Source organism: Onychostoma macrolepis, chromosome 14 (genome assembly GCF_012432095.1).
Source record: "Onychostoma macrolepis isolate SWU-2019 chromosome 14, ASM1243209v1, whole genome shotgun sequence".
In the NCBI taxonomy this organism is placed as follows: Eukaryota; Metazoa; Chordata; class Actinopteri; order Cypriniformes; family Cyprinidae; genus Onychostoma; species Onychostoma macrolepis.
In genome coordinates this window covers 28633605-28658005 of record NC_081168.1, presented here as the reverse complement: position 1 = coordinate 28658005, position 24401 = coordinate 28633605, and the positions used below count along the sequence as shown (strand labels likewise).

Sequence of the window (24401 nt, the reverse complement as noted above, 5' to 3'; positions counted from 1 at the left end):
AATAAGATTTATCATGTAAGCGTGACTGTGCTTTTCTCTGCTGTTCTCTAAGATACCACATAATACATATTTCCAAAACAAAACAAAATGACAATAAAATCAGACATTTTGCCAATTTTTTTTTTTTTTTACAAAAGGGCAATGCCAATACAAATGCACCACAGTTTCAGGGCAACTGACACAAAAGGAGCAACTAAAATCAATATCAGATTTAAATTTTACCAAATAATATTTGGCTGGGTAAATCCTGTGTATAATTTTGAATGATACTTCCTTTACCTTGTTTGTAATTAAATATTGATTAGGTATTAACCAAACCTTTTTCCAAACAGGTGATTCCAATATGAATCAACATAAGGTAAAAACACAATGTTGAAATCAAGCTCTTACGGAATTGTTGTGTGACTTAAGAGATTACTTAATAAAAAGTAGCTATTTGACTGTTTCCCAAGGATCCGTCATCTTTCACTTCCACTGTGATGTGTCCAATAAGCGTCTATTTCCCTGTCCTCGACGGCCAATCAGCGGTGTCCACGAGGTGCAGGTCGGAGGCGGAGAACTCAGTCCATGACAGACGTAAGATCTGTCCAATCACCATCTCGCAATGTCTAAGAGGCGTGTCTACGCCGAGTACAGTAGCCAATCGGATGCGCGTGGAAGGCGGAGCCTCTGTTTCTGGACTTTTCGTCCATAGCCACACGTGACGCGCTAGAGTCGCAGGCGGAGTGCTGCATCAGTGTGTACGGGTGAGTATGCTAAACCTGCAAATATCAGCTTTACTACACCTGTGTGCCTTTCAGTTCATGTGCAGTATGGTTTGCCGATGTGTTATTGTAAGAAAGCGGGATTGTATGGTTCAGCTCGAGTGTTAAACTGAGAATATGTGCGTAGACCTAAAGGCTAGTTCGTCAGTTAGCTGCTTGAGCTAAGCTAACTGATACAGGTGTCATGTCAATAAAATCAGCCGTATAATCAAAACCCATCACAGAAACCCGCTTCACGTTATTGATCGTGTGATTTTCTTGTCAACGGAGTGAGATGAAAGCTGAAGTGCGGTTTGTGAGGTCTTTATCAAATGTTGGGGGTGGGCAGAGCTGCTGAGAGAGATTTGCGAATTAATTGAATGAAGTTAGTCAAACATGCGGTGACCGATTTACTTTAAGTTGCTCTGACCTCTGCATATTAAAATGAGTATACACACATATGTAAGGTTTAATTCATTTTTATATAAAATTTAAATTTGTAAGTAAAGTTAGATGTACGATTTCGTAGGTGTGTCTAATATTAAATATATAGCGCACAGATATGCACATAGCATGATGTTGGTCTTAAATATTACTCAACCTAATCTTTTGCTTTCGGTTTGAGTTCATAATTGGTGGTTTATGGAATAGCATGGCAGTGTGGGGGATATAATTTAATGCGGAAAAGCCAAACCGGCTGAACTAGAGCCGCACATGTCAGTTGAACCGTCATTTCCGCCCTTTAAGAGGAAAGGTAGAGGTCACGCGAGATATACTCTTGACATTTGCATGGGCTAGAAACTTAAATGAATTTTGGTTATATTAAAACCAAAGAACACTTGGTATAAGACTTCTCATTTGCTTACATTAACAGAATCATGCAGTTAATCTCAGCAAGAGTGGCTTGTTAACATGTAACTACATGTTTTCGGATTCTGGCACTTCGAATGTAGAGCTCAACTTTGCCCTTTATGTTTAACCAAAAGATCAGTTTCCTGGTGGTAACTCTTGTCAAGGAGTTTAACACTTCCCTAACACTGCCATTCAAGTTCCTTTGTCTTTGATATCTATGAACTAGGTCATTTGAATTATCTACGCAGTTTTATCTATTCGCTTTTATGGTCTGTATCCTGCTCAGAGGCATTGAGTCACACTGGTGCACTCTGGGAAGGTTGTGTGTGTAGAAGGTCTGTGGTACCTTCCCCCATCGTCTCAAGCCCAGATCTGTGGCACTCGAGTGTAAAGAGGCTTAACCATGTGTTCTGGAAGTGTATGTATTCACTATTGAGTGCTGAATTGACCAAACCCCTGGTTAGGTTATGCTGGGACCACATATAAGTCTGACATAACGAGCACCTGCTCTGGACAATCATTTAACCAGCACTTTGAGTTGTATAAACAACAAATATAACACACAATCGACCGGTTGTTATTGCAGAATGTACTGCAGCGTGATGATCAAGTCTTATATCAACCTGAAGATGTTTATAATGCAAAGACAGCTGGCCGACTGTACATGACTGGTATTGTGACGATAATCATCCAAGTTATTCTGAAATGTTGTGATAGATCATTTGTGTTGTTCTTTATCTAAATATGTTTTTACAAGTACCAGCTATGACATTTTGATTAAAAATGACAAGGTGCGTGAATGAATGAATAAAAGAATAAAACCTGTGCACGGATGAATTGTCACAATGACTTCTATAACATGCATCTAGAAAATAGTGAATGTTCATTTCATGCCAAAATGATCAGATTTTAACAAAAAAGCTTTTTGAGTTTAATGATGCAAACTAATCATTCAGAGTTCAGCTGATAGATTGATTTGAATTGATTCGCTTAGACAGTTTTAACTCATTAAATGAAATTAATTATGCTTACCAACTCCAACAGCAATTCCTGCAGAAGTTATGTTTTTTCTGGTTCTTATAGGACTTGCGAGTCAGAGGAAAAAAGGACTGATTGTGAAACTAGTTTAAAGAGAAATCTTAATGGCCATGTATAACCATGAAAATCATTGTGATATTCACAGTGTAGCAAAGTCATATTTCATTATATATTGTGCATAATTCGTTTATTATCTATTACAACATAATATTTTGTCACGTGAAAAGAAAGAGCGATGAAACTAGCACAGCTCTGTAGGAAAGTGTTTTATACAGTCTGTCAGTCACTACGCAAAGCTACCTGACCACGGAACGCTGCAGTGACCAGAGAAGACTGGCTGATCGGAGCTGTTGATATGGGCGGATCGGTCGGAGCCTGTGGGCTTCATCAGCGGGTGCTGTGGCGGGTCTAATGGATCAGTCGTATTTAATCAGCGGAGCAGATCTCGGCTCAAACTGGATTTGAAGCAGCTCACTGTCCGTTAGCACTGCAGTGTTGAATGCCTTCCTCTTTCAGTCCCAATTGTTTGTTTAGGGGGCAGGATGGAGTCCAGTCCAGAACTAATGAATCTTCTGTGTGCAAACAGGAGCCACTAGACCCCTTCTAATGATCCTTTGTAGAAATGAGTTTGTTCTGTAGTGATGTATTTCAGTCTAATTAATGGGCTGATATTGGCCGATAACTGTCTGCTTGGACGATTAACAGAGGTGTTACTTCCCACTTGTGTTTGTGTGTGCTGTGTTTTAAATGCTTCTAAATCAACTGGAGAATTGTCAATTTCTCCACATTATTCTTTGAACTAATGTGAATTTTGAGTAAATATTGTGTGAAAATAGTGTTAATTTAATTAGTACGAGTGGTCCAAAAATCTGGGACCTTCAAAATTTGGGATTTAAAAAAAAAAAAATTGAGGTTTTTGCTTTTATTTGTAGTGCACTAATCATTTTAAAGACTGTCTTCATTCGAATGGCATGTTGTTCTGAAAGCATGTTGCTAAAACAGTGTTTCGGTCTTTCAAGAAGGAGAAACAGTGAGTTTTACTATTAGCATTTTTTACTAATATTAGTCATTTTAAGCACAAAAAATCCTAGTGTTCCTCTGATTTTTTTAAAAAATGTTTAAAACAGTGATCTTCATTTAACAAGTGTTGCATGAGTCGGTGGGTCTCTGCTAAATGCTCTGTTTAATTTTGCTGATGTCTTGCGTTGGTTTAGCTCAGATGCTAAAGTTAACTGCTGATTAGCTTTAATAGTGCTGATGATGGAGTGCTGGCATTGTGTGTTGTCTGTAATCGCTCTACCCCCACACGTTCACTGAGCAACAGATGGGTCAGGAGTGTATCCTGTGACCCCCAACCCCACTACAATACAAACACACACACACACACACACATTCCATCCTGTGTAGCCCCAGGGATCCTCAACTCTAATGTCCTGCTCCTAAAGATCAGCCTCAAGTGAATTTCTCTCTTCAGTTCAGTGAGATTTGATAACACATGCTCTTAGCATTTTTTTTCTCTGTAATCTCAAGCTTAGCTTGAGTTGGTCTGACTCTGATCTCAGTGCAGTATTAAGTTGATTTGTTTGTGTTTATAGTTTAGAACTGCTCAGTAGTGGTTGATCTGGGTGATTTATGGCAGATATCTCAAGAGCAGGGTGGCAGATGTCTGATATAACACTATTAGATGGGGTGAGATGCCCCAGGGATGAGATGTCCTCTTCACCTTTAAATGTTTTCTTGACCGTAGACAACTAAATCTCATCTAACTACATTTACTGGATGCTTATGCTGTTAATAATCTTGTCTTTGTCATATTTATCTAAACATCAATATTTGTGAAATTTATTTCATATGTTCATATGAACAATTTTGTTTTTTGGGGGGGTTTTTTTTAGGCCTTTTGTTAATTGTTTTTTTCGTTTTTTATCACAAAAATCGCAGTTTCGTTATTATCCTCAAACCGTGCAGCCCAAGTTGTGGTTTGTTTGTGAGGTTGGTCATGTCTTGTAGTTTGTGTGTACTCCAGTGAAAGTGGTTTTGTTTTGTTTTGGGTGCCATGGTGATGTGTTGTTATCGGACGCTGTTGGCACCGTTGCTTCAGTCGCACTAATCCTGAGTGTGTTAAGCTCATTAGCACAACAGTCTGTGGGGTACACCGTCTGCGTGTGTTCAAACATGACTGTGTTGCCCGTTTAAGGTTTTTTGCAGTGTTTACTTACCTCTGAGGAATGATCTGACAGCGCTGTAAAGCTCTGCTCTTGAGGTGAATGACAGTAATCACATGCTTACGCTGAAAAAAGAAAGCAAGGGCTTGTGTGTCTTGTAATGGAGTGAAATTGAGGTGGTTATTAGAGTATTTATATTTGCTTCTGTTAACTCACTCCAGATGATACTTAAGTTGAAATGATGCTTATGGTGAACATAGAGGGCAAATGCTTGGTTTTATGCACCACAAAACACGTTTTATGGTAAAATGCTGGTTCTTTTAGAGGAGTGCGTGTTTGCACATGTTGATATAGGGGTGTGTGTGTGTGTGTAATCTCATTGGGGTAAATCTTATTAAAGAAAAGGGGCTGATGCTGCAGAACTCCGCCTTTCTGCCATCGCTGAGCGACCAGAGTCATGGGGACCCTGAGATGGCAACATGTCCACTGCTACATGTCTGTAGCGACAGGCCTCTTTACATCTGCACCTGTGCACTAGTGTTGGGCGATATGCTCAATTGTCACATCATACTATCATCAGCCTGTGAGATCGCTGATGCACAATATTATCATGGTAATTTATTTAATTATTCACTTAGTTTCATTGCCGGAAAGTGCACCAACTCCAGCGTAAGGCTAAAAGCAGCCTAAGGTTATTAATATGACTGAATTTGTATTTCACATGAAAACAATTTAACTGAAACAATGCAAGTTATGCTGCAGTAATTCAGGCAAAAGGAGCCCCAACTAAGTATTGAGTGCTGTACATGCTCATACTTTTCATTTTCATACTTTTCAGTTGGCCAAGATTTCTAAAAATCCTTTCTTTGTATCGGTCTTAAGTAATATTCTAATATTTTGAGATACTGATTTTTGACTTTCATGAGCTGTAAGCGCTAATCATCAAAATTAAAAGAAATAAACATTTGAAATATATCGGTCTGTGTGTAATGAATGAATATAATATACAAGTTTCACTTTTTGAATGGAATTAGTGAAATAAATCAAATTTCTGATGATATTCTAATTATATGACCAGCACCTGTACATCAGTAAAATATTTTAATGATTTTATGCTCATTAAGGCTGCATTTATTTGTTTAAAAAAACAGTAATATTGTGAAATATTATTGAAATATAAAATAAGTTTTCTGTTCTAATATATTTAAAATATAACTTATTCCTGTGATGCAAAGCTGGTTTTTCAGCATCATTACTGCAGGCTTCAGTGTCATGTGATCCTTTAGAAATCATTCTTATATGCTGATTTATTATCAGTGTTGGAAACATTTGTGTTGCTTCATTTTTTTTGGACCTGTTATACAGGATTTTTTGATAAAACGTTAAAGGAACGGCATTTATTTAAAATACAAATCTTTTGTAACAATATACTCTTCCGTTCAAAAGTTTGGGGTTAGTAAAGAAATTAATAGTTTTATTCAGCAAGGAAAATAGAACAGATTTCTATTTTAAATAAATGCTGTTCTTTTTAACTTTTTATTTATCAAAGAATCCTGGAAAAAAAAAAGAATCACAGGTTTCCAACATTGATAATAAATCAGCATATTAGAATGATTTCTGAAGGATCATGTGACACTGAAGACTGGAGTAGTGCATCACAGAAATAAATTATTGTAAAGTATATTCAGATAGAGCACAATTATTTAAATTGTAATACATTTTTACAGTATTACTGTTTTTGATCAAATAAATGCACCTTCATGAACATGACTTAAAAAAAAAAACATTATCCCAAACATTTGAACAGCAGTGTACTTTTTATAGCAATTACAATAACTAGGTACTAACCCTGAACCTACCCCTAAACCTAACCTTAACCCATGTAGTTACCTTATATTACCAGTATTTTCATGGGTAGCACTGTAAGTACACATACTCTAAAATAAAGTGTAACCGACTTTCAAATTTTTTTAAGTTTCTATTCACACGATTGAGTATGTTGAATTGTTGGCGAAGCTCGTCAGACTGATCACTCTGATTGGCTGTTTAGCTCAGCGAATCAGCTTAGACACCTGCTGGTATGGAGAGTTATTTCCTCTCATACAGGCACAGTTGGTCTTTGTATTTGTTCAAGCTCAACTTTGTGGCCCAGATACAGACATTGTGAGACGACAGTACATTTCCTTTCATTGCTGCTAGTTCTTTGATGTCGGTTTGGTTTGTCTGAGCCTTAAAGACAAGCGTCCAGTCATTGACCCTAACACACACAGGTAAACGTGATGAACTGTTTCATTTGTTCAATCTGTTATAGTGACAGTGTCTAGTGTAGATGTTCACGCCAGCATGATCATACTGAGATTTTACACTGGAAGAGCTGAGAGAACGTTTTTAGTTTAAGTAGGTCTTGATGAAAATGTTGGATGGTTTTCCAGAAAATTGATTGATTGTTTGAGGATGTGCAAATCTACACATTTTCAGACTTCTACTAGTTGATATATTGTCTCAAAAACTATCAATTTTAAAGAAACCTTCATGTTTTAAAGGGATAATTTACCTAAAAATTTTAATTGTCAACATTTACTCACCCTCATGTCGTTCCAAATCTGTGTGAGTTTCTTTCTTCTCTTGAATACGCAAGATGTTTTGAAGAATGTGGATAACCAAACAGTTGTTGGTCCCATTGACTTCCACAGTGTATTTCCATACTATGAAAGTCAGCGGGACCATCAGCTGTTGAGTGTGAATAATGATGATAGAGTTTTCATTTTTTGCATGAACCTATCCCTTTAAGAAAACTCACAACCAACATCATATTGGGATGTAACGATTATCCTCGAGACGGTTGAAAATCGATTCATATATGTGACAATTCAAATCGGTTGAGATGCTAAACAAATCGCGATTCAATTAGGGGTAGGAGTTTATATGAAAGTATGTCTGAGGGGAGCTTACTGTCTGTAGAAAAGATTATATGGTATTTTTTCTTTTCATCTTACCTCTGTATAAGTGCAGCGCTGCTTTGTTTAAAGCGGAAACGCTTAAAGGGCCACCTGCTGGCAGAGAGTGAATCTGCATTCAGCTCCTCTTCTGTTTCATTTCATGCAGATACAGTAGTATCACAAAACTGAAGTCAGACCATTCTGTTTTTGCTTCAAATTTTGAAATTATACAGTCTAATTTAGATTAAAAACTGCTCATGCTGCATGCATCTTTGTTTGGATCATGATTAAAATGCAGTGGTTACCTCTAATTTGTTATTTATTTGATTTGGAGCTTGTTTTAAAATTTCAGTTTATTGTTATTTACATTTACATTATATTTACATTGTTATTTAGCAGAGGCTTTTATACAAAGCGATTTACAAATGAGGAGAATAGAAGCAATCAAAACCAACAAAAGAGCAATAATATGCAAGTGCTATATTAGTATATTATTATAGTGTTATATTTCAATTTCACAAAGAAACGTGCTGCATTTTGTCCAAGCAATAATAAAAGAACACATTTAATTTATAATTTGTCTTAAATCTCTTTTTCTTTTTTTTTTTTTTTAAATCGTGAATCGAATCGTGAGTTGAGTGAATCGTTACATCCTTATAAACCAACTAATCAGAGTTGCTAGACAACTAGCGGACTGTCCTGACCCATGTCTAATTCATTCCCTCTTGTGTCTGTAGACTATGGAGCTGAAGATGCGGTTATGTGTGGCGCTGCTCTCTCTGAGTTTGTGTCTGGGCCTCATGGGTCACGTGAGGGCACAGGAGGAGGCCGATGAAATGGAGATGGACGTGGAAGATGCCATCGATGACATGCAAGAGGAAGATGTTGAGGAAGAGGCACAGCAAGCCCCCACTTCCCCACCAGTGCCCAAGGTAAGAGCGAGACCTGCTCAGACTGAGGCTGGCTGAGAAATCTGAAAAACACACCAGGATCTTCATGCTTAAACGGTCGAACGTGTAGCTCTCAGTTCATTCCGCTGAATTATCACTCGTATGTTGATCCGGGAGGGGATGTTGGTGACGACCTAAAACAGCTCATTAACACCTCAGTGCCGTACATTCAACTCAAAATAGCATCCACATCAGTGACCCTTGACTTAAATTTCTCGAGAACAATGAGACTTGATGCTTGTTGGGAAGATATCATTGAGATTTAGCTAGAGCACTGGTGGTCTGTGTTTGTTCGAGGTATTTCATCTGCCAGTGGTTAATCATGTCACTTAAAGGGCCAGTTCACATAAAAATTAAATTATGTCCAGATTTACTCTCTCCCTCATATCATTCCAAACCCATATGACTCTATATCTTCCTAGTAACAAGCCTAAATGTTGTTAAATATAAAACAGTATTATGCAGGTGCAACTAGGTTAACATCTTCCCCAAACGTCTTTATTGAAGGTGACATATAAAGCTCCAGAGCCGATGGGAGAGCACTACTTTGCGGAGTCATTCGATAAAGGAACATTTCATGGGTAAGATGTCTGTTATCCTCACAACAGAGAGAGCATATATTGAAAATGTCTGTCGTAAATGCAATTATGTTCAAAAGTTTGGGGTCTGTTAAATTTTTAAAGGTGTTTTTGAGTCTCTTATACTCTTTAAAAAAATTTTTTTTAAAAACAGTGGCATTGTGACATTTTATTACAATAAAAAATGTTTTTTGTTTGAATATATTTTAAAATGTCATTTATTCCTGTGATGCAAAGCTGAATTTTCAGCATCATTACTTCAGTCTTCAGTGTTACACGATCTTTCAGAAATCATTCTGCTCAAGAAACATTTCTGATTATTATCAATGTTGAAAACGGTCATCCTGGATGATATTATTATTATTATTTTTTTTTTTAAGATTCTTAGAGTAGGAAGTTCATAAGAACAGTGTTAATTTTGTAACGAAAGTCTTTACTGATCAAATTAATGCTGCTGTGCTAAATTAGCCTATAATAGCCTTTCCAGCCCTAAACTTTTGAACAGTAGTGTAACATTTGAAGATATTTGTCATAAATATGAGAAAAAAGGGCCTTTCTTTGTCAAGTATTTTTCTATGTTGTTGAATTGTTTTTGTTTTTGTTTGTTTGTTTCCTGTCTAGATGGGTTTTATCCCAGGCCAAGAAAGATGGCATCGATGAAGAAATTGCAAAATATGATGGTAAGTTTCATATGCTATTTCATTTTCTGCTCATCTGAAGTTGAGAAAAGGTGTGGATACCTGTATGATTTGTTTAGCATAAAAACACAAGACCAACACTATAAATATATATTTAAAAAAATAAAAAAAATAAAAAATTACAGAACAATGTTCCAGGCTATGTTATGTGTCGTTTCTGACTTTTTAAAGATGTTTTTATTTAAATAGTTTAAATTTGTTTGAATTGGACATTTAATATAAAAGTAGTTTGCAGACGACACATGAGCTGAGCATGTGTGAGGTGATCTTGAGGTTGTGGTGTGTTGTTTTGCGTGTAGGTAAATGGGAGGTTGAGGAGATGAAGGACACTAAACTCCCAGGCGATAAAGGTCTGGTGTTGAAATCTAAAGCTAAGCATCACGCCATCTCTGCTCTTCTACTGCGACCTTTCACCTTTGACACCAAACCGCTCATCATCCAGTGAGTATTCATGTCTGCTCTTGGTATGCAGTTTACTCTGGCCTGTCCAGATGAAATGAGTATAAAGACAATATTGTAGTTAAAATTTTATGAAATGGGAGTTGGAAATTGCCAGCGATCTCATGTCAAAGTACATATTTGCTTTGCGTTTTCAAGTATTAAAGTACATTGACATTGCCTGAAAATAAAGCTCAGTTCAAGAAGATAATGAAACCATACACTCAAATAATCCAAATCCACCAATGAAAAATAATGCTAATGATGTGCCATGTTTCCTCAGGTATGAAGTGAACTTCCAGACTGGCATTGACTGTGGCGGCGCTTATGTTAAACTGCTGTCTCAAACCCCTGATCTTGACTTGGTAAGATGGTCTATATATTTATTGTGCAGGTGACAGTATAAATTGCAATAGTTCCTGCTATACCTGCCCTGAAATATGTTTAAATTTGTAGGAAACTAACCTAGACTGTCAATTTGCTGAAATGTGAAGATGTGACTTCTGGCCCTGTTTCTTATTGTGAAGTGTTACCAGTTATTCGTGCATTTAGTAAATGTAATCTGTGTGATTTGGTACAATGCTGGGACGTTTTGTGCGCATTCTTACTACACATCCCAGAATGATCACAGTAAACGAGTGTTACTCTGCAGTCCAGGGCATCTCCATTACACACGTGATGTGGTCTCATGCATTTCTGACTACCACCATGTATGGGTTCAGTGATCCAATCACAAAACCTTTTGGAGCCTTTTACGCCTGTATTTAATTAGTGCTGACCTGTTGTGATATATCTAGAATCAGTGCCTGTATGGCTGTGTATTTATATAGTTTATTGATAGCATATGAGCTGGACACGATACTTAATGCATATGAATTTAATGTGTCCTCACCTCACTCTTCCCTGTCTGTCCTCACAGGAGGAGTTTGTGGATAAGACTCCATACACCATCATGTTTGGGCCTGATAAGTGTGGTGAGGATTACAAACTGCACTTCATCTTTAGACACAAGAACCCAAAAACTGGCGAGTTTGAGGAGAAGCATGCTAAGAAGCCAGACGCTGACCTCCGCACATACTACACCGACAAGAAGACTCACCTCTACACACTGGGTAACAATACGCACCTCATCCTGCTTCCAAAAGCGCCACCTACTGTCAGAGTAAATTTACACGTTTGTTTAGCCTGTCTGCTAAATCAAATATGAAAGTTGGACAGAATTTTTATGGTCTTCTCATGTGTGTCAATGTGTTTTCCTGCAGTGCTGAACCCTGATAACAGTTTTGAGATCCTGGTCGACCAGACGGTGGTGAACAGCGGCAGTCTCTTGAATGATATGACTCCCCCCATCAACCCCCCAGCCGAGATCGAGGACCCTGATGACCACAAACCAGAGGACTGGGATGAGAGACCCAAGATCCAGGATCCAGATGCCGTCAAACCCGAGGACTGGTGAGGCGGAGAGAGTCTTTTGCCTTGTCCAAATACCCACACTTGCGAGCTTTGCACTTGACTACTTATATGATGTATTTCCTGTATTTGGCCCAAGTGAGGATGAAGACCACAAGTGCGTGTAGAACTTTTCATTATAAGTGCATCCCATCGGGTAGTGTTTACATAGCTTTAGTTTTATTTTAAATGCTTTGCATTTTAAAATCAACTTCTAAATGCTTGTTCAGTAGTCCCTATAACATGACACAATTTAATTTGTGGTGCTTCTAATTAAGTGATAAAAAGCAGTTGCAAATGTTGTACAAAATATAACCACTACTCATCTTTGCACCAATGAAACGTGCAACACTTTTGTTTTTCAACCAAATTATATGTAATATCTAATTATAATATTAATATTTAACTTGCATTGGAAAGGTTTCCGTGACTTCTCACAAGATCTCGGCAAAGGTCCCACAATTTATTTCCAGAACATGATGCATGATGGGATACACTAAGCCTCAAATAGCGCTCCGGAGCGGTATTGGAGATAGTGTGAGTTAAGGGCACTGCGCTTTGGCGTTTTGAAGACCTGGGACAGTCTTGCGCACTTACTTCTGTCGCGCACACGCGCTCTCAAGTGGCCAAGAACGCCAAGAAGTGTGGGTATTTGGACAATGAATATCTGTGTGCGTTATACTGGGGATTAGAAGCATCACCTTTTGTCCATATCCTTATAATTTGATGTGTTTGTAACTCAGGGACGAAGACGCTCCTGCTAAGATTGCTGATGAAGATGCTGTGAAACCCGACGGCTGGTTGGACGATGAGCCAGAGTACATCAGTGACCCTGATGCCCTCAAGCCAGAAGACTGGTGAGACTTTCTCCATTACATTAATAAAAGTTCACATGATTTTCTGAAGACTTTTAAAGAAATATTTTTGGTCTTACTCTGCACGATTACGGAAAATTATGAAAAAACACAATTACTGAAAAACAGTTGTTTTTTTTTTTTTTTTTTTTTTTTTTATCATTTATCAAAATATAACTTTCACCTCTGGAGATACTTGTATAAAAATTTTAATTAATAATAATAAAAATCTATTTTTCATAATCCTTTCAAATTGCGATATACAAAATTACTTTTGTACTCACTTTTTATTTCAGTTAAAAAGTTAGCAACAATATGAATATATTAAAATATATATATATATTTTTTGTATTAATTGTTGGATATAGACAGTAGATCCTACTTTACCTGCATACGTACTGATACTTACGTAAACTGATATATACTATATAGCAAAACTTTGGCTGTGTGATTGTTCATAAGTCAAGTCACCTTTATTTATATAGCGCTTTTAACAATACAGATCGTGTCAAAGCAGCTTTACAGCATCAAATAGGAAAACAGTGCGTCAATAATGCAAAAGGACAATAGTAAACACTCAGTTTTCAGTTAAAGGCAGTTCATCATTGAATTCAGTGCTATCATCATCCCGCTCCATTCAGTTTAAACGGTATCTGTGCAATCAAGTTGACGATATCGCTGGAAATGTAAAATTATAGAGACATAAATACAAATGAGCTGCATTGTAATGAACGCACGATCGCTCTGTATCATGTAAAAGACTGAGTGATTATGTGTTGGACAGTGGTGAAGTGAGCTGATTTTAATGAAGAAATTAGGACTCCTGGGGTGATGATCTAGATTTAATTTTTGTAATTATAGCCTTAACCAAGAGAGCAGCTGAAATAGAAATATGAGGAGCATGTCGTGTGTGAGGCTTTCTTTCATAACTGCACTACATCTGTGCTCGTCTCTTTTAGGGATGAGGATATGGATGGCGAGTGGGAAGCACCTCAGATCCCCAATCCCGTCTGTGAAACCGCCCCCGGCTGCGGCCCATGGGAGAGGCCAATGATTGACAACCCCAACTACAAGGGCAAGTGGAAGCCACCAATGATTGACAACCCTAATTATCAGGTAATTAGCATCTTGTTTTTTGTTTGTTTTTGATTTATTTTGCATTTGGTTGCATTTTGATTAATAAAACCAAAATTGCAATTGATTGCAAATGCTTAAAAAGATTAAGCATTTAAAGGGGTCGATGGAGAAATCATGTTGCGAAAAGTTTGAGAAAGTTCCACATGTAGTGCACGTATCATATGCAAAGATTTTAGCCAATCATAACAGTGGGAGTTTACACGGCAGACACGCCCCTTCCAACGGCGTGTTCAAATCAGAGGGCTAAAATTAAGCCCATTTATATCTTTATAAGTGCGCACAATTTAAAAATGCACTTCTTTATCTCTTTAAAGTGGTGATGATAATAAATGTTATCATCCTCTGGTGTAAACGCTAATATAATTGTTGTATTTATTATTCTTGGTGTGAATGTGCGTTTACATGCGAGCAGCTCATTATCCACTGGTCTCTGCAGTGTCTCAGAGCAGCTGGGTTCACAGTAAATGCTGTTTATTAACATTATATAATGTAAAATTAATTATTTAATTTTTCTTAAATGCTCTCTTATAGTTTTATTAGTATTTTAGTTTTATTTATTGATGTTGCAATAGTAGTAATTCTTATCGTTCTTATATTAGGTAATAATAAATTATATAATATTATTGTTATTATTTTATAGTCATATTGATATAATCACAAACATTTAGCAAATAGTGCAGCCCTACAGACAAGCACAGCAAACCTGGATTTTTTTAAATCGCATTTTATCACTTTTAAATATCAGTTTTTATCAAGAAAATCAATTTCCCCCCAAATCGTGCAGCCCTATTATTAGAGGTGATTTCTGAGTCCGAGAGCTTTAGGAGTATTGATTTAAATAAAGCCCTAACTCTGAGTGCTGAACTTAAGGGTGTTTTCTTCTGAAAATGTAAACGTCTAATCGCTTGTTTATTTGTCAGGGAGTGTGGAAGCCCAGGAAGGTCCCTAACCCAGACTTCTTTGAGGACCTGCACCCGTTCCGTATGACTCCATTCAGCGCCGTCGGTCTGGAGCTCTGGTCCATGTCCTCTGATATCTTCTTTGACAACTTCTTCGTAACCTCTGATCGTAATGTGGCCGAGCGATGGGCGGCTGATGGCTGGGGTCTGAAGAAAGCAGCTGAGGGAGCCGCAGAGGTATGAAACATCTATATTTATCTTGTCTACCTCTCCTTCAGTCAGGCACTCAGCAGTGAGATGAGAGCATACAGTTAACTAAAAAAGGCATATCCTCATCCAGTGCATTTTGCATGCAAAAAATGAGCAGTAACTATATCAAAAGCTGCAGTCTGATTGGCTAACTTTGTTTCCTGGAGACAGTGTGCACAGATTTTTGTAATTACACCAGGAAGCAGTTGCTAGGCTGATACATTAAACGCTTATGAGGTAGGATTAGTCCCTGGATTTGCCAAGGTTTTTTTTTTTGTTTTTGTTTTTTTGTTAAAATTTTAACCTAGATTTTTATTTGCTGTTGACCTCTATATGACTTTATGCCAGTAGTAAGAAGTCATAATTGTGGAATTATTTTTCTTCCTCATTTTTTCCTTCATCTGTGTTTCTTGTTTTCCGGACTCGTTTGTTGTAAGGGATGCCGTGTGTGTTAGTTGTGTGTGGCGATGCACTCAGCAGTGCTCTGAAAATCTGTTTCCACTTACTCCTGAGACTTTCTCACATGACACAACACAGGCAGTTGAACCAGCCACGTTCTTCCACAGGGCGTGGAGCGGTCTCCTCATCAACCCACACACATTCACTCAGTACACATGAACACACGGATCTGCCGTTTCAGTATGCATCTCTAGCAAACACACACAGCGAGGCCACAGCTCCTCGTCCCCCTGTGCCCTTCACACAGCCCACGTCTAACCTCTGAATCTCTACACTGCAGTAAATATCTGTCCAGACCTCAATATGAGCCACTACTGTGGCCCAATCCCTGGGTTCATGCATGATGAATTTCTGGCTGTCTGGAGCTATAAGTGACCTTTTCACTGACATGCACAGTGCTCTATGAAATCTTTTTTCCCCCCAATTCCATTTTTTTCCATTTTCGTTTTTTCTGGATTCTATTTTCTGTAAAAGCATCGCTAATCAATTGAAAACATACACAATTTAAAGACGGTTTATTAAATGTTTAACAAAAATAACATTTTTAGGGCCCTGTTGTTTTTCTCCAAGTTCTACGTTTTTCTTTTTTTTTTCTTAGGTTTTGTTTTAAAGGTTCATGACTTGTGGTGATGACTTTTGAATTCAAACGTTTTTGAATTCACAATAAAATACCATTAGTTAACATGAACTAACAATTAAAAATTAGTTCTAAAGCATTTATTATTCTTAGTCGAACATTAATTCCTACATTTACTAATATATTATTCAAATATAAATTTGGATCTATTAATGTTATTTAATGGCTCTGAGCTAACATGGACTAACAATGAACAGTTGTATTTTTAACTAATGTTAACAAACATTAATAAAAACTGTAATAAATGTATTGCTCGTTGCTAGTTAAAGTTAGTTAATGCATTAAATGTAGTTAAGTTGGCTTGAGTTGGCCAAGTAAGTTGGCCAACTTACTGAAATGCTACTTAAACTTATAGCGATCATTATTCTTCTGAGACTAAAATTTTTGACTGCTACTCCTCCTAGAGCTAGCTACACCGTAGCAACCACCCCAAGTACCCTAGCAACACCCTAGCAACCACCCCGGTTAGCCTAGCAACAACATAACAACACCCTAGCAACAATCCAAAGCACCTTAGCTACCTCATAGCAACACCCTGGCAACCATCTAGAATACCCTAGCAACCACTCTGAGGTCCTTAGCATCTATCTATCTATCCATCTCTGACGGACTGTATTGCCTTAAGCAAGTTTGTCTTGATTAACTTTTTTATCTAGTTAACAAATGGAACCTAATTGTGAAGCGTTACCTTTTAACTATTTGGGGTTTTTTTTTAATTCCAGTAATGTGGCGCAAGTTTATTTTTTATTTTTTGTCATGATTTTTTCAGTGTGTAGTTGATGAAACCGTGACACTTCTTCACACAGAGACACACAGACTTTTTGCACTTTAATATTCACAGACACTAGACCGTAATGCAATTTGATTAATTGTACAGCCCTACTTTTGGTTTATTCATTTAAAAATTTGCCAAATTCCATGACATTGTGTTTTGCAGTAAATTTCATTTTTATTGCTGCATTCCGTGATTCCATCTGTTTTTCCCATTGCAGAAATCATAGAGCCCTACAGGATGTATCATGTATATATAGCAGGGCTCTGTTAGACACAGTCAAAAAATAATGTGTGACTGCAGAACATGGTGTGGTTTGGTTTGAACGCTTGACACGTTGTCTTACGACAAACCCCGTCTCAAAATTTTTAAGATGTAGTCTTTTTTTTTTTTAATTGTCTAGCCAAATCTTTTATTGCTGTCTTACGCCTGTTTCACACATCCTCCGTCTGCAGTGCGTATGCAGTCCGTGTGCGTTACGTATGCGGTGCAGAAGCAGCACGGACTCACTGTGCTTTCACACAGGACACGTTTGCTGTCCGCTCCTGATCCGCGGCTGTTTACCACAAACACATTTATCCATTTTTTTTTTTTTCAAATCCAAACATTGTTAGCCTATACTGAAAGTGCTTTTTCAGCATTGTGATCCTCTTTTATCACAGTACAGTTACACAATCTTTCATAGACATATTCACGTTTAAACTCAATTAATATAAACAACGTATTAAATGCATTTGGCTTCTAGATTTGTATATTAAGTTGCTCAAGCAAGTGGAAACACATTTAAACACAGCATATAGCCTACTTTTCACAAGTATTTTAAATTAAAACTTACCACTGACAGAAACAGTCGGCTCTCGTGCCTTTTACATTTAAATCTTTATTACAAATAGTCCCGCAGGTCTTAAAGAACTTTGTTTTTCTACCTCCACAAGACACAAGTGCATATGTTGACTTGTTTATCTAAAAGTGCACTTTTATTTGTTTTAAACCTAGCCAAAAAGCCTGTGAAACACAGTAGACTTTAATTATATATATTTATTGTGAAATTACTACATTTCCATGTCAATCCATGTTCATTTTTACCTCGAACAAAGCGCTGTCACTTTAATTCAGCGCATGCAGCACAGCAAAAATAGACTCGGTGCGGAAACGATCTCTGCACTGCTGCAGACGCACTGCTCCTGGAACGCACTGCCGGACCGCAACTGCATGCAGTGTGAATGCTCTGATCCGTTAACATGGGTGCGGAAAAAAATACGCACTGCAAACAGAGTATGTGTGAAACAGGCGTTAAGCAAAGACATGAGCAGGTCATGGCGGCCAATCAGCAGGCAGTGCTGAGTCTTTTTCGGAAGTAAATTCTGGTGTGGGGTCTCTCTCTCTGAGGCAGGTTGTGGATCCCAGGGGAACGTCTCTGGTTCTGTCGGTGTGCTGGGAGGCACTGCTGAGCGCCATGTACTCTGGGATTAGCTGTTTTTTGGCTGGCTTTCATGAGAATTCCTACTGTGCAAATGCCTTTTGCCCCAAAGGTGGATTCCAGGCATGCCTTGCATGTTAAACTCGAGGGCCAGCTCTGTCCCTGGCTAAAGGACCTAGCAGAAGCCTGTGGGTTTTTGTCTGAGTGGACTCATGCTTTGATTGTGGTCGGTTTAATCAGTCATGATGACTTTGTCACAGCAACATCAAAAACAGTCAGTCAGGACAGAAGCCTGTGCCTCAGTGTGACTGTGGCCGAGCTCTTTACCACATGCCCAAAGGATGCACTTGGTTTGAAGGGTTTACAGCGCAACCCTCAGTGGTTAACTTAAAAGGATAGTTCACCCAATGATGGTGTCGTCATTTACTCACCCTCATCTCGTTCCAGACCCATAAGACTTTAGTTCACATTCACAAAGGATTTCATTTGTTTTTTATTCCCATATAAACATTGATCAGTGCACATATATAAAGCATATCAAATATTGTAAACGGAAGCTGAAACGTTTGGGTAATGTGATTTCCTGATTTCTACTTTTATTGATAGTGGCAAGAAATAAAAATAAAGTAAAGTTCTTATGGTATGTGCACAACAAAAGGGAAGCAAATATTAGCATTGCGTTAATTGCTCTAGATTACTCGCAGGATGTTTTTCCCGTTTATTGTGCGAATAAAAAACATTGCGCAATGAGAAGTGTCTTCATGCACATCAACAACATGTCAAACTGGGTATGTCAATGAGCTCTTCGCTGATTGGCTTGGTGACAGTGCGTCATGTGAATTTCTCGCCCGATTTTTAAACGGAAGACGTGATCAAGGCGAATATCGCTCGTTCATGGCAATCGCGATCACCCAATTCGCATCATTTGTGTTGCCCCGGCCCAAATTCGCATCTGTTCACAACTTTGCATTGACAATATGTAATCTACTCGCGCAAATAATAAAATTCGCTTTTGGTGTGCACACCCCTTTATATATTGTCTGTAGTGCTGTCAAACGATTAATCGCAATTAATTGCATCCAAAGTAAAAGTTTTTGGTTACATACTATATGTATGTGTACTGTGTACATTTATTATGTGTATAATATAATATTATATTGGGTGTATGGCAATACACAATAAAGCGCTATATAAATGCATCATTCATTCATTCATTCATATAAATACATACACATACAGTATATATTTAAAAATATATATACATGTATTTATTGTATATATTTATATTGATATAATTTATATATAAATAATATATTTCAAATATAAACAACTTATTTTTCTTAAATATATACATGCATGTGTGTGCATTTATATTTTCATAATAAATATACACAGTACACACATATATTATGTAAACACAAACTTATTTTGGATGCGATTAATCACGATTAATTGTTTGATGGCGCTAATTGTCTGTATTAGACTCTTGTACTCATGTGTAGGGCTGAAACGATTCCTCGAGTAATTTGAGTAACTCGAATAAAAAAAATCGAGGCAAATTCTTGTGCTTCGAAGAATCGTTTTAGTCCATTTACTAGGGATGCACTGAATTTTCGGAAAATATATGCCGCGCCGCTCAGCAGTGTTCAGGTTTCACTCTCCTCCAGCTGCGTGACGCTCCGTTCAATATTCTGCTCTATCACTGTGCATTCTGCTCATTTACCGCTCATGCTCACTGGAAAAGCTAAGCCCACTCAAATAACGCGTGATAAGAAATTTCTATGTAGTATACTTGTTCCTGTTTGCAGTAGCGTTACCGTGCGGTGGCATGCTGTAGTACAGCTGTACTGGGCAACTGGTCAAATCTCCTTCACTGATCTGCTCCGCTATGCTCTGCTCACATGCGCTGCTAATAATAGCTTTGACAGGGTTTTTATATTTTTACACGTTTACTTGATATTTCTGTACACAGAATCATCATTTCTACTCATTTCCCACTGATTTACGCGATCTGATGAGCATTAACTCATATTACGTGATCATATCTCTGTATGAATGAATGGCAGAGACGTGCGTTTTCCTTTACCACACACACACACACACACTGAAGCGCGTGACACTCGCGGTGATTTCAGCGTCTGCCGTCTCAATGAGGACATAAATACACTAACAACATCTCCAGAACTGCTCTGAGAGTCACTTCATGAGCGTTTAATTTGAGTAAAACTAGCGTCATATACACAGAAATTTAAAGAAATTCATGGCAACCTGTCAAAATAAAAGGTTTAATTTGAAGACATTGCAGCAGAAATATATTACTATTGTTCAATGTACATACTACTACTACTACTACTACTACTAAAATTATGAAAACTTTATTTTTTAAGGAATGATCACACAACATTTCTTCCATGTTTTAATTTTAATAGTAAATCCCCTTTGTTTGCCAAAAAGTTTAATTTTCAATAATTTAAAGATAAATAAAATTAATGTTTTATGCCTTCATTTGATAACCAGATACACGACACAGAATTTCTGAGGAAAAATAAAACATTTCATAAGGCTATTTTAAGAATAAATAACAAAACATTAGATGAGAGAAACTTTATAATTGTCATTTTCTTTAATCATAGCTATAATTATAATAACACCTAAAATATGTTGCGTGTAAAAAGTGTTTGTTTCATTCACTTGAAGGGTGGGTACATTGTGTGCACATGATCAGGATGGTACCACCTCTGCCGCATTTTGAGAAAGGAAAAACCCTGTTTGCAGGACTATACATTATTTGGATAATTAGTCAAAAACAACAACAGTTATGTCTGATTCTGTTGCATAGAACTGAATAAAAAATAATACATTGATATTTAATATTAATATATATCCTGTCCAATTTTCTTTCAATAAAAGTGTGGTTATTTTATTGGCTTGTGTTTTTTAAATTCTATGTCATTAAAAGTTCAATTAAAGTCTTACAAAACTACTTTATATTATTGAATAAAATAAATAATTATTACAAAGAAGTTTCGGTTTTCGACCAAGCACATCCAGAATTCTCGGTTTCGGCCCAGAATTTTTATTCCGGTGCATCCCTGTAACTGCATAGAGTGCACTGTGTTTGCAACCACATGCTCCTTTAAAGGATTACACACACACACCAGTATGCAGAGAGACATTGAAGAGGGTTTATTCTCCAAATAACTTTAAATTCATGTTGCTGAAAAATGTGTTCATAAATGTTGTGTGTATGGACTCTTGTTTTTGTTCCACGTTAGCTTCCTGCCCACAAATGTTTGCCTCTTACAAAAGCCACAAAGCCTTCTAAGAAGACAGTAAAGATTTATGTCTTAGTTTTAGGTTGCACTGTTTACCTTTTTAAAGTAATTTGAAATATATATATATATATATATATATATATATATATATATATATATATATATATATAAATGTGTGTGTATATGTATGTATTTTGAATGTAATATGGCAATTAAATGCACTAAATGGGTTTAGTTTTATTAATATATGCAATTTCAGCAATAAAAATGTAAATTTTTCTAAAAAGGAAACAAATTACTTGTTCATTTTAGGAGACCTGTCTTATTTTCTCTTGTATATTTAGTATTGCTCTTTAATAAAGAAAAAGTTCTTCTTATCCGGTTACTCGATTAATCGATAGAATTTTCGGTAGAATACTCGATTACTAAAATATTCGATAGCTACAGCCCTACTCATGTGTGTTAGTAAATTAAGTGCGTGTGTGTGTGTGTGTGTGTGTGTGTGTGTGTGTGTTAACAGCCCGGTCTGGTGAATCAGATGATAACCGCTGCTGAAGAGAGACCCTGGCTCTGGATAGTCTACGTCTTGACTGTGGCTCTGCCTCTGGTGCTCATCATTGTCTTCTGCTGCACCGGAAAGGTAAGTGTGTGTCATTTAAAGAAGCCTGACCTTAAAGTATGCCTGCATCTGTAGAATAAATGTCATCCTGCGCCTTACAGAAGAGCTCAGAGTCCACATCTGCTGCTGAGTACAAGAAGACAGACGCACCACAGCCAGATGTGAAGGAGGAAGCAGAGGAAGAGGAAGAGGAAGAGGAAGCCAAGGAAGAGGAACCCAAGGAGGAGTCAGGTCTGATAGATAAACGACTTTTGTTAAATCTTTCATATAGTCAAATGCGAGCAGTCACAGCAGTTGCGTTCTTTGGTGGGAAGAGTTTCTATTTTTTTTTAGTTCTAGTTCTGTTTGCACTGTCCTCTCTTTCGGGGACTTGGGTTTGGACCTTATGAAGGTTGAGCTGTTTTCTATAATTCTGTGTTGTTCTTCCCTCAGAAGCAAAGAAGAGTGAAGAAGATGACTCCACAGGAGAAGCAGAGGAGGCCGCAGAAAATGAGAAAAAAGACGACAATACATCCAATGAGGTAGAGCATCTATGCTACTAGAAACCCATAGGAAATGGGTCGTCATAAGCGAATGTTGATGTTTTTACTTTTAAAAGGCACCTGGATGTGGATTTGGGAGATCAGGTTTATTTTAGGAAATCAATTTGTCGTCATCACAAAGTTTTCAGCAGCATTTTATGTGTTCATGTAAACTAGGGTGAGTTAGATGTGTTTAATGCTATTTAATTTTCCCAGATTGATCCTGATTTTGTTTGTTTTGGATAATGTGGTTTTCTTTTTCTCTCTAATTTCTGATCGAACAATAATTGTTTCTCATGAGGTCAATCAGTTTGTTGTAAACATTTATACAGAGGCTAGTCTTTTATCTTTCAATTGCTGCCTGAATCAAGAATGCTTTTTCTCCCGTGTAAAAATGTTTTTGTTCATGTTCAATGAATGTTCAAATCACGTACTGTTTTTTTTGGCAAACAAGAGGTTGTATGGTAAATTAATTGCTGTCCAAATCCAAGTTTATGAGTTTACAAGATATGATCAATCTAAAAGTAGTTTGTAAGTCTTTTTTTGACCAATGCCAAGAACTGTACAGTAACTGTTGCACTGCATTTTAAACATACACGCTTTTATTGCTGAGATGCTGGAATCTGTTTACAAGAATGATATGAAGTCAATGCGCCACTACGGCGACTGGGAGTTGTTAAGATGACAATGGAACAAAATAATTTAAACAGGCCGTTGAAATTGGCTGTTATTAAGCAATACACTTTTAAAATATGTTTTGCACACATGGTCACACACATTGTCAACCAAATAATCTGGTCAAATGTTTGCCTTGTGTAACTAAGGTTGTGTTACGTGTCTTAACTTCTTTCTGATGATTTCCACATTTAAAAAATTGACATGCATTACTTGGAAATTTAAAATGCAAGACAGAAAACTATAGTGCATCAGATTTCCTGTTATTAAATAGGACATTTAAATAAATGTTGAACATGTGACTGACCACGTGAGAAGTGCATTTCCAAGGTTTGTAGGATTATAAAACTCACCGTGAATAAAACGTCATCTGAATGCACAATTTTATCACTAAGGTGCCTTGCAAATTTATTTTTGTAGACTAACCCCATGAGAAATAAATACCGTCCAAGTAGGGCTTTAAAGGTGATTGATTGAGAAATGCATTGCAAATTGTTTCCAAAAAAAAAAAAAATAGAAAACATTTGTTCACTATTTTTTTGACAAAGTAATTTTCTCTTGTGTAGAAATCAGAGGACGACATTCTGAGAAGGTCTCCCAGAAGCAGGAAACCGAGAAAGGACTAATGGACTTCCTGATTCTATATCCCACCATCCCTCTCCTCTCCTCTCCTCTCCTCCCGGTCCTGCCCCATGTTCCCTCCCCTCACTCCCACGTCCCGTCCTTCCCCGTTCTTCTTCTCCATCCTTGCCGCCATGATGATGGTCAGAGCGAAACGGTGCGGTCCGCCACTCGACCAGCAGCCAAACGAACGCCTCCTCAAGCGGCCTTGAGGATGTCGATGGTTACCACAGTGACGATGACGCTCAAATAGCATAGAAACTTTCTCCGTAACTAAAAAGGAAACACAATCTTTGTTACCATTCCTGAACTGTGCATCCGACGATTGCGTAAAGATCCCGTTCCTACTTTCAGCTGGCACACACACACACACACACACACACTTCCAGACAGTGTTCCTGAACCCTAACACA

General features: G+C 37.4%; 1 protein-coding gene across 1 annotated transcript; it reads left to right on the top strand.

Annotated features, from left to right (window-relative positions):
• Window positions 1–624: 624 nt before the first annotated feature.
• On the top strand, window positions 625–24134 carry canx (calnexin). Its single transcript, XM_058798055.1, has 15 exons — window positions 625–746; window positions 8475–8669; window positions 9195–9268; window positions 9887–9945; window positions 10263–10404; window positions 10685–10766; window positions 11321–11513; window positions 11664–11853; window positions 12594–12707; window positions 13664–13820; window positions 14762–14977; window positions 22073–22192; window positions 22273–22402; window positions 22604–22692; window positions 23934–24134. Exons 2-15 carry the CDS (start codon window positions 8478–8480, stop codon window positions 23991–23993), a joined length of 1818 nt encoding a protein of 605 aa, XP_058654038.1. The 5' UTR covers window positions 625–746; window positions 8475–8477; the 3' UTR covers window positions 23994–24134.
• The last annotated feature ends 267 nt before the right edge of the window (window positions 24135–24401 follow it).

Coding starts and splice junctions, on each gene's coding strand:
- canx (XM_058798055.1), top strand. CDS start 8,478: ATGGAGCTGAAGATGCGGTTATGTGTGGCGCTGCTCTCTCTGAGTTTG. Junction 11,854..12,593: donor GCCGTCAAACCCGAGGACTG/GTGAGGCGGAGA, acceptor TTTGTAACTCAG/GGACGAAGACGCTCCTGCTA. Junction 14,978..22,072: donor CAGCTGAGGGAGCCGCAGAG/GTATGAAACATC, acceptor GTGTGTTAACAG/CCCGGTCTGGTGAATCAGAT.